General features: G+C 32.6%; 1 protein-coding gene across 1 annotated transcript; it reads right to left on the bottom strand.

The window, feature by feature from the left end:
- Positions 1–359: 359 nt before the first annotated feature.
- LOC107063442 (uncharacterized) lies at positions 360–6593 on the bottom strand. The gene is made up of 6 exons (XM_015315339.1): positions 4554–6593; positions 3259–4320; positions 2184–3152; positions 1346–2089; positions 1154–1288; positions 360–998 (listed from the first exon to the last, which is right to left on the bottom strand). The coding sequence occupies exons 1-6, from the start codon at positions 6591–6593 to the stop codon at positions 360–362; spliced, it is 5589 nt and encodes a 1862-aa protein (XP_015170825.1).
- Positions 6594–10624: the final 4031 nt, after the last annotated feature.

The raw sequence follows: 10624 nt of genomic DNA, 5'->3' as shown, positions 1-10624 counted from the left end.
ATGAATTTAGAATCTGATATTTCAAGCTTCGATGAATTTAGAATCTGATATTTCAAGCTTCGATGAATTTAGAATCTGATATTTCAAGCTTCGATGAATTTAGAATCTGATATTTCAAGCTTCGATGAATTTAGAATCTGATATTTCAAGCTTCGATGAATTTAGAATCTGATATTTCAAGCTTCGATGAATTTAGAATCTGATATTTCAAGCTTCGATGAATTTAGAATCTGATATTTCAAGCTTCGATGAATTTAGAATCTGATATTTCAAGCTTCGATGAATTTAGAATCTGATATTTCAAGCTTCGATGAATTTGATATTTCACTGTTAACTATATATTGACTTATGCCTCATAGCTAGCCTCCATTCATGTTGTGAACTCTGTGATTTTGATATTTTTGTATTCTGAGATTAGGAACTTTGCTCTTCTCTAGCTGAACAATAGCCATTGCCTGTTGTGGTAATTCTTGCAAACTATTAAAAATTCTATTTGTACCTGCAAAATTAACAACATTGTTAGCTAAAAAATCTGCAAGCTTGTTCCCTTCCCTGAATATGTGTTTAATCTCCACATTGTAAGTCTCTACCATGCTCTTAATACCCCTGACTTCTACTGAAATCGACCAAGGAACTTCCCACACTCCATCTAACACTTTCTTAGTGACAAGGGAATCAGTTTCCAAAATCAACGGAAAAATATTGTGATTGATGCAATAAATCAAACCTACTCCCAAGGCTCTCACTTCTGCCTCTAGTGCCGAGCTTAACTCTACCTTCCTTGTCTCTGCAAAGATGAAGTCCCCATAGTGATTCCGGATACAAAAAGCAATAGAGCTAACACCTAACATATGTTTGAATGTCCCATCTGAGTTACATTTAAACTTTCCTTCACTAGGACACTCCCATGTAACTACCTTACTGGAAATTAGAGGTTTATAGTCCTCCAAAACCTTTACCAACATTGGCCAATTACCTGGCAGCTGTTGAAACCATATCTGTAAGAAGCCAATAAATATATATTTCTGTTAATCTCCATTATCATAGCATTCTTGGACATCCTTCCTCCATGACTAATGATATTTCTTCTTTTCCATATTTGCCAAATAATAAAGATTGGGACAGCTCTAAACAAAGGTTTAAGCTTAGTAACACAATCACTTTTCCACCATTTATCCAATGTTTGTTTGATTTGAACAAATGGACCTTGTACGCCAGCAGCTCCAGCAAATAAACTCCACAGATCCTTAGAAATAGGACATTGCATAAACAAATGTTGAAAAGTTTCCTGACAATTATCATTACAACTACAACAAATGAAAGAGTCAGTGACTTTTATCTTTACCAGCACCTCTCCAATTGGTATCCTTTGAAACCAAATTCTCCACAGTAAAAAAGATATCCTAAAAGGAATTCCTTTTTCCCAAATGCACATAATATTCTCTTTCTTCTCTTTTCTTTGTCTGAAGATCTCCCATGCACTCTTAACAGAAAATTTACCATTTTGATTAGGCATCCACCAAGGTTTGTCCCTTTCTTCTGACCACTGAACATTTTTAAGAACATTATGAACTTGCTGGCTAACCTGTTCAGTGCACATATTCTCTATCAAAGTATAGTTCCAACCATCATCCTCTTTAAACTGTATAACCTCTTCAAAGTTCTCATCGATGCTATGAGATATAGGTAACCAGTAGTTCAGAGAACCTAATTGTGTCCAATTGTCATACCATATGCTAGAATGACCATTTCTAACTTCCCACCAGATCTCTTGATCCATATCATCCCTTGCTTGTAGCATATACTTCCACACCTGTGAACCACCTCTCCATTCCACCACTTGTGGTCTATGCCTTTTACAATATTTATTCCACATGAAATTGGACCACAAAGAATTTGTGGTTCTAAAATTCCACCATAATTTTGCAAAAAGTGCTCTCGACACATCAAACAAAGACCTAAAACCCAACCCTCCTTCTTCTTTTGGTAAACATATATCAGGCCATGCTATCCAGTGTTTTGCCCTCCTTTCTTCTTTAAAATTCCATAGGAATTTAGCAAAAATCCTATGAATATCATATAATACACACTTAGGAGGGACAATAGCAGATAACATATAGATAGGCAAACTTTGTAACATATGATTAATCAACACTGATTTCCCCCCAAATGATTGATAACACCTTTCCTTTCCACACATGAAGCTTATTCTGAATCTTTTTAATCAAATCAACAAAATGCACTTTCCTTTTCTTTGTATGGCCAATAGGACATCCCAGATATATCAACGGAAATTTTCCTCTGCTAAAACTAGTACTATTTTCTACCAGTTGCACTTCAGACAAAGCAGCCTTGTGGAACATATAAAAGAAACTCTTCTCTTTATTAATCTTCTGTCCTGATTGATTTTCATAGTTAGATAAGGCCTCCATAATCAATTGTAGTGATTTCTGATCAGCTTTAGCAAATATTATTGTGTCGTCTGCATAAGCCAGATGATTTATCTTGTCACTCCATTTAGGCATCCCATAGCCCTTAAATTCATTGTTTTCAAACAAATTATTTAAGGTTTTGGACAGGACTTCAGCAGTAATGATGAATAGAGCCGGAGACAAAGGATCTCCTTGTTTAACACCTCTGGTAGAGTGAAAAAACCCATGAACCTGCCCATTGATAAGAATGGAATACCAGTTGTTGGCCACAATCCTCCAAACTAGATCCACAACATCCCCATCAAATCCCATTCTATCCAGCACCTTAGTCAAAAAATTCCAGTTCACCCTATCATAAGCCTTAGCCATATCAAGCTTAATAACTACATTAGCAGTCTTCCCTCTCTTTCTGATATCTGAGATTATTTCTTGAGCCAAAAGAACATTTTCAGTGATACTCCTCCTTTTTACAAAACCAGACTGATTTTGTGAAATCAATCTAGGCAAAACATTCTCCAATCTATTATGCAGAATTCTAGATAAGATCTTATTAAGAAAATTACTCAGGCTAATAGGTCTCAAGTCTGAGCAGGATTGAATAATATCCTTCTTTGGCAATAAAACCAAGTTAGTGTGAGTAATGGACTTTGGCAGCGTAGACCCTCGAAAGAAGGCATTAACTACCCCAACAATATCACCTCCTACAATGTCCCAACATTTCTGATAAAAATGACCAGTAAAGCCATCAGGGCCACTTGCACTGTCACTATTAAGCTGAAACACTACTTTTTTTTATCTCATCCTCATTAGGAATGGCTTTAATTGCCGTATTTTCCTCTTCAGAGATTTGAGGGGAAATATGGTGTAATAAAGAAAGGTCCTGAGAAGTTTCAGCCCCCGAGAATTGTTCCTGAAAGAACCTTAATGCCTCGCCAACAATTTCCTCCTCACCCTCTGCCCATCCACCATCAGCTTTTAATATTCTTTTCAAATGCATTCTTTTCCTTCTCCCTTTGACAATACTATGAAAGAACTTAGAATTTTTGTCACCCTCCGCAAACCACTCCATACTAGCTTTCTGCCTCCAAAATTCTTCTTCAAAATGAAGATATTTTTTCAACTCAGCTTGTGCCTTTTGAAGAACAATCCTATTAACAGAACTTGGATTTTGTTCAAAGAGATCTTCTTTAATTCTCACAATTTCTTCTCTAATCACCAACTGCTTGAAAATATCTCCAAATTTCTCCTTACTCCACTTAGATAGAGCTTGTTTGGTCCTCTTTTGTTTTTGTTTTAATTGAACAAAAATGTCACCTGTACCTTCAGAAATCCAGTTATCTCTTACCACAGCCATAAAATCTTCTCGTAATGTCCAAAATTTCAGAAATCTGAAAGGTTTGGATATTAGTTGAGAAGCAACTCTTTTACAAGTCATCAAAAGAGGGGCATGATCCGATCCAGTTCTAGCAAGATGCTGCAAATCCACCCTTCCCATCAATTCTTGCAAAGACTGATTGACCACAACCCTATCCAACCTCTTAAATATACATTCTGAATCTGCCCTTCCATTCCACCATGTAAACGGACTCCCAACAAAAGATACATCTCCCAATTCACAAGAATTTATGCAAAAAGAAAAATCCTCATATTCTTGAGGGTATACAGGAAGCCCTCCAATCTTCTCCTCCTCACTCAAAATAACATTAAAATCACCTCCTACCAACCAAGGCATAGAGTAGTTATCATACAGAGCATATAGGTCATCCCACAACATCAATCTTTCAGCTGCACTGCATTTAGCATAAATAACAGTAACTAAAAACTGCCTCCCATCTGCCATAGTAAGTTGAAGAGATAATTGCTGGTCGGAATCAGAGACAACCCCAACCTGAATTTGTTCATTTATAAATATCCAAATTTGACCATTGGCATTATAGTTGACATATTGCATCCCCAATCTCCTCTTATACTTTTGAATTTGTCTTACATCTTGGAAAGGTTCCAATAATGCAATCAAAAAGAACTTATGGTGTCTATGAAGCATTTGAACTCTATGAAAAGCATTATGAGTTCTCACAGACCTTATATTCCAAAATAAAGCTTTTTGTATCATTTACTAACGGATTTAGCCACCCTTTGAGCCTGTACCCTCGTTGGTTTAGAGGAAATTTCCCCTTTATCACCTTTATCATTTTTACTCTTCCCTTTCCTGCTCTTGTTGATTGTCAGTGGAGAAAGCTCATCCTCTTTACAAGGTTGTACCTCACTACTGCCAAATTCCTCCTCTTCTTTATCTTCTACCAGATTATCATGACTGTTGGAATCTTGTCTTTCTGCATATTCATTCAAGTCTTGATGAGAAATTAAAGCATGTAGTTGTTCCATGGGTTGAGATTTCGCAGATGTGACTGCTGGATTCACCATAGCTCTTCCTATATCTCTATTTGTTAAATCTTGTTGACTTTCAACATGAATATGTAGAAATCTATCCTCCCCTATGTCATCATTGGCTATCTGCAAAGGAATTGCTTCAGATGACTCTTTCCACAATGTAATTTCCTTTCCTTGCTCATCTTCTCCATGTGTTACATTTATATTATTTTCTTCTTGTGTATCTGCAACGTCTTTTTTATACCCATCAATGTCTTCATTCTGCTTTGATTCTCCAGTACTAATTTCATTGTCTTGTTTTGCAGGGTCAACATTACATGAAATTGGTTCCAGAAACTTCAATTCCCCTTTCCCTGATTCTTCTGTGCTCTCCCTCCTTTCATTAATATTTTTTTGAGTGCTCCATTTCCCTTTGTAATTAGCAAAAGCATGTGTAATCCAATCCTTTGTAGATGTGATATGCTTATTTGTTTTGTTATGTGCATTGCTTTCTATGGCTATTTTTGCTATACTTCCTGGTGCCATGTCTTGCTCTACTGGTAGTTTCTTCTTATGCTTATCCAATTTTTGTGCATCACTTTCTCCTTCCTCTATATCTATTAACGTTGCAAATATATTATTGGAATTGATTCCCTTTACAGGAGTAACTGCTTTATCATTCAAGACTTCATTAGCTTCCTTGGTAAACCTCCTATTAGTGGGATTCCATGTCTTCCTAACTCCTTTCCTCCTTTGATTCTCCATAATACATTCTGATTGTTGCTTGCCCTTCTGCATTTCTTCAGCATCAGTAATAATTATCTCCTTATTGTTGTTCTTTCTCAATTCTGGATGTAAGACTCTACACTCTTCTTCTTCATGACCTTGGACCTTGCAATGTTTACAATATTTCGGAAGCATATCATATTGTATCTTAACCTTCTCTACCCTGGACTCCTTAGTATCATCGTTTCTTACCTCAACCTCCACAAACTTTGGAAAATCAAATAGTAAGTCCACCTGCACTTTGACCCTAGCACAACTTGGTCTAGTCTTGTTAATTGTGGCCATATCTAGATGTATAGGTGTACCAATTGCAGAGGCCAAAGAAAAAATTGATTCTTTTACAAAGAAAGTAGGTTTAAGGTCTGGAAAAGAGACCCATGCCATGGCCTGAGTAGTTTCCTCATCAACTCTAAATTTTGCATCATAGATTAAAGGCCTCATAGGATATGAATATCCATCTTTAGCTTGAATGTAATAGACACTTTTTGACATAATGTTGATGAAGTCCTCTTGCCTCTCACATCGAATCAGTACATGTCGATTACGAAGTAATCCAATTTTGCATTCTCCTTTGATATCACATTGTCTAGGTATAGCATTCCTAAGATCCTCCAATTCTGGCCAGCCATTTGAAAATTTTCCAACTATTGCAAATTGGAGAAGTTCTATGACATTCATACGATTAACTTCATCTTCTATCCAAGACACTCTAGGAGTTCCATTATGATATTCAACTTTCTTCAATGGAATAGGAGCTACTGTACTTTTCGGAACCAATATAGGATTAGGAGCCTTGAGAATATTAGCGAAGTTATCAGTCCCGAATTCCTTGCAGATGTTTTCATTAGTCCAACCAATACGTTCCCCAGGCAAACATGGAACAACGGGGGCTTTTGCATTAAGGTGGGGTGTTTTTGTATGAATAAGAGGAGGAAACAGATCTACATTCAACAAAGAAACCTGATCAGCCTTAGAAATAGGCTGATCAGTGGCCATACAGGCCATGAACGGGGTAATTTTAGGTCAAAAGTGGTGGCAGCTATGGTGGCGGCTATGGTGGTGGCATGAATTTTTTTTTTATTTTTTTTATTTTTTTTTACGAATCAAGCTTTTTGATATTTTTCGGTAAGTCACGAAAAATGTCAAATTTTGATATTTTAGTCATACCGATATTCTAAGATGACCGGTGAAATTTTGGGGTGTCTTTATTTATTTTTCTTGATTTGTATATTTTTTCAGACGTTTTCGGATTTAAATTTTTGATATTTTTCAGGCAGTCACGAAAAAATATAAAATTTTGATATTTTATTCGTATCAATATTCTTAGGTGACTTGTGCGATTTGGAAATTTTTTGAAGTGTTTTTATTTCTTTTTCTTGATTTCTATATTTTTTGGACATTTACAAATTAAAATTTTTGATATTCTTTCAAAAAGACCCGAAAAAATGTGAAATTTTGATATTTTATTCGTATCGATATTCTAAGGAGACTTGTGCAATACAGGAATTTTTTGAGGTGGTTTTATTTCTTTTTCTTGATTTTTATATTTTTCGGATGTTTATGAAACGTTTACGAATTAACATTTTTGATATTTTTCGTACAGTCACAAAAATTGTGAAATTTTGATATTTTATTCGTATCAATATTCTAAGGAGACAGGTGCGATTCAAAAAAATATTGAGGTATTTTTATGTCTTTTTCTTAATTTTTATATTTTTCGAGCAGTAAAGAAAAAATGTGAAATTTTGAAATTTTATTTGTATTGATATTCTAAGGTTGCTGGTGCGAGTCGTGAATTTTTTGAGGTGTTTTTATGTCTTTTTCATGATTTTTATATTTTTCATACGTTTACAAATTATTATTTTTTAAATTTTTCGAACAATCACGAAAAAATGTAAAATTTTGATATTTTATTAATATCGATATTCAAAGGTGGTTAGTGCGATTCGGGAATTTTTTAGTTATTTTTATTTCTCTTTCTTGATTTTTATACTTTTCAGACGTTTACGAATTAAATTTTTTGATATTTTTCGGGCTGTAACGAAAAATGTTAGTCACGAAAAATGTGAAAATTTGATATTTTATGGTTATCGATAATCAAAGGTGACTGGTGCAATTCGAGAATTTTTTGAGGTGTTTTTATGTCTTTTTCTTGAGCTTTATATTTTCGGACGTTAACCCATTAAAATTTTTATTATTTTACGGACAGTCACAAAAAAAGTGAAATTTTTATATTTTATTCGTATCGATATTCTTAGGTGATTGGTGCGATTCGGGAATTTTTTTGAGGTGTTTTATTATGTTTTTCTTGATTTTTATATTTTTTGGATGTTTAAGAATTAAATTTTTTGGGAAGTCACAAAAAATGTGAAATTTTGATATTTTATTTGTATTGATATTCTAAGGTGACAGGTGCAATTCAAAATAAAATTGAGGTATTTTTACGTCTTTTTCTTGATTTTTATATTTTTCGAGGAGTCACGAAAAAATTTGAAATTTTTGATATACTATTCGTATAGATATTCCAAGTTTAGTGGTGCGATTTGGGAATTTTTCGAGGTGTTTTTATGTCTTTTTCTTGACCTTTATATTTTTCAGACGTTTACAGATTAAACTTTTTGATATTTTTCGGAAAGTCATGAAAAAATGTAAAAATTTGATATTTTATTCGTATCGATATTCTAAGGTGACTGGTGCGATTCAGTATTTTTTTGAGGTGTTTTTATGACTTTTTCTTTATTTTTATATTTTTCGGACGTTTACTAATTAAATTTTTCATATTTTTAGGGTTGTCATGAAAACTGCGAAATTTTGATATTCGTATCAATATTCTAAGGTGACTAATGCGATTCGGGAATTTTTTGAGGTGTTTTTATGTCTTTTTCTTGATTTTTATATTTTCGAATGCTTACGAATTAAATTTTTTGATATATTTAGGAGAACCACGAAAAATTGTGAAATTTTTATATTTTATTCGTATCGATATTCTATGGTGACAGATGTGATTAGAGAAATTTTGAGGTGTTTTTATATCTTTTTCTTGATCTTAATACTGTTTTGGTCGTTTTCGAATTAAATTTTTTGATATTTTTTGGGCAGTCACGACAAAATGCGAAATTTTCATATTTTATTCGTATCGATTTTCTAAGGTGACAGGTGCGATTCAGGAGTTTTTTAATGTGTTTGTATATCTTTTTCTTGAATTTTTATATTTTTTGGACATTTACGAATTAAATTTTTTGATTTTTTCGAGCAGTCATGAAAAAATGTGAAATTTTGATATTTTATTTTTATCGATATTCTAAGGTTACAAGTATGATTTGGGAATTTTTTGAGGTTTTTTTATGTCTTTTTCTTGACCTTTATATTTTTCGGACATTTACGAGTTAATTTTTTTTATTTTTCAGGCAGTTAGAAGAAAAAGTAAAAATTTGATATTTTATTCATATCGATATTCTAAGTTAACAAGGGCAATTAGGAAATTTATTGAGGTGCTTTTATGTCTTTTTCTTGATATTTATATATTTTGGAAGTTTACCAATTAAATTTTTTGATATTTTTCGGGCAGCCACGAAAAGTGTGAAATTTTGATATTTTATTCGTATCGATATTCTAAGGTGACAGGTTTCGATTCGGAAACTTTTTGAGGTGTTTTTAAGTCTTTTTCTTGATTTATATATATTTTTCGGACGGTTACGAATTTAAATTTATTATTTTTCAAGCAATCACGAAAAAATGTCAAATTTTGATATTTTATTGGTATTTATATTCTAGGGTGAAGATGTGCGATTCGAGAATTTTTTGATCTGTTTTTATGTCTTTTTATTGATTTTTATATATTTAGACGTTGATGAATTAAATTTATTGATATTTTTATCGATATTCTAAGGTGACAAGTGTGATTTGGGAATTTTTTGTAGGAGTTTTTATTGTCTTTTTCTTTATTTTAACATTTTTCGGTACGTTTACGAGTTAATTTTTTTTATTTTTCAGGCATTAACAAAAAAAAAGATAAAATTTTGTTATTTTATTTATATCGATATTCTAAGGTAACAGGTGCAATTAGGAAATTTGTTGAGGTGCTTTTATTTATTTATTTTGATTTTTATAATTTTCGGACGTTTACGAATTAAATTTTTTGATATTTGTCGGCATTCACGAGAAAATCAAAAGTGTGAAATTTTGAAATTTTATTCGTATCTATATTCTAAGGTGACAGATTGAGATTTGGGAACTTTTTGAGGTGTTTTTATGTCTCTTTTTTGATTTTATATTTTACTGACGTTTACGAATTAAATTTTTTGATATTTTTAGGACAGCTACGAAAAGATGTGAAATTTTGATATCTTTTCGTATCGTTATTCAAAGGTGACAGGTCCGATTCGGAAATTTTTTGAGGTATTTTTATTTATTTTTCTTGATTTTTATATATTTTGAACGTTTACGAATTAAAATTTTTAATGTTTTTCGAGTAGTCACGAAAAAATTTGAAATTTTGATATTTTTTTCATATCAATATTCTAAGGTGACTGGTGCGAATCGGGAATTTTTTGAGGTGTTTTTATTTCTTTTTCATGATTTTGATATTTTTTGGGCCGTCACGAAAAATGTGAAATTTTGATATTTTAATTGTATCGATATTCTAAGATGACTGGTGCAATTTGGTAATTTTTGAGGTATTTTTATGTCTTTTTCGTGATTTTTATATTTTTTGGTCGTTTATGAATCAAATTTTTGATATACCCAGTCACGAAAATTTGTGAAATTTTAATATTTCGTTCATATCGATATTCTAAGGTGACTGGTGCGATTCAGAAATTTTTTGAGGTGTTTTTCACTATTATTCCTGACTTTTGTATTTTTTGGACGTTTGCTAATTAAAATTTTTGATATTTTCCGGGCAGTCAAGAAAAAATGTGAAATTTTAATGTTTTATTCGTATCGATATTCTAAGGTGACAAGTGCGATTCAGGAATTATTTGAGGCGTTTTTATGTCTTTTTCTTGATTTTTATATTTTTCGGACGTTTACGAATT

Source organism: Solanum tuberosum, unplaced genomic scaffold (genome assembly GCF_000226075.1).
Source record: "Solanum tuberosum cultivar DM 1-3 516 R44 unplaced genomic scaffold, SolTub_3.0 scf00357, whole genome shotgun sequence".
In the NCBI taxonomy this organism is placed as follows: domain Eukaryota; kingdom Viridiplantae; phylum Streptophyta; class Magnoliopsida; order Solanales; family Solanaceae; genus Solanum; species Solanum tuberosum.
The sequence above is the reverse complement of the archived record's forward strand: the minus strand, read 5'-3'. Positions and strand labels throughout refer to the sequence as shown.

What these genes read in the sequence shown, in the direction of transcription:
- LOC107063442 (XM_015315339.1), bottom strand. Translation starts at nt 6,593, where the DNA reads ATGGCCTGTATGGCCACTGATCAGCCTATTTCTAAGGCTGATCAGGTT. An exon ending in TCTCTGAAGAGGAAAATACG is followed by an intron (nt 3,153 to 3,258) that starts GCAATTAAAGCC and finishes CATTTTTATCAG; the next exon opens with AAATGTTGGGACATTGTAGG. An exon ending in AATGGTGGAAAAGTGATTGT is followed by an intron (nt 999 to 1,153) that starts GTTACTAAGCTT and finishes GGCTTCTTACAG; the next exon opens with ATATGGTTTCAACAGCTGCC.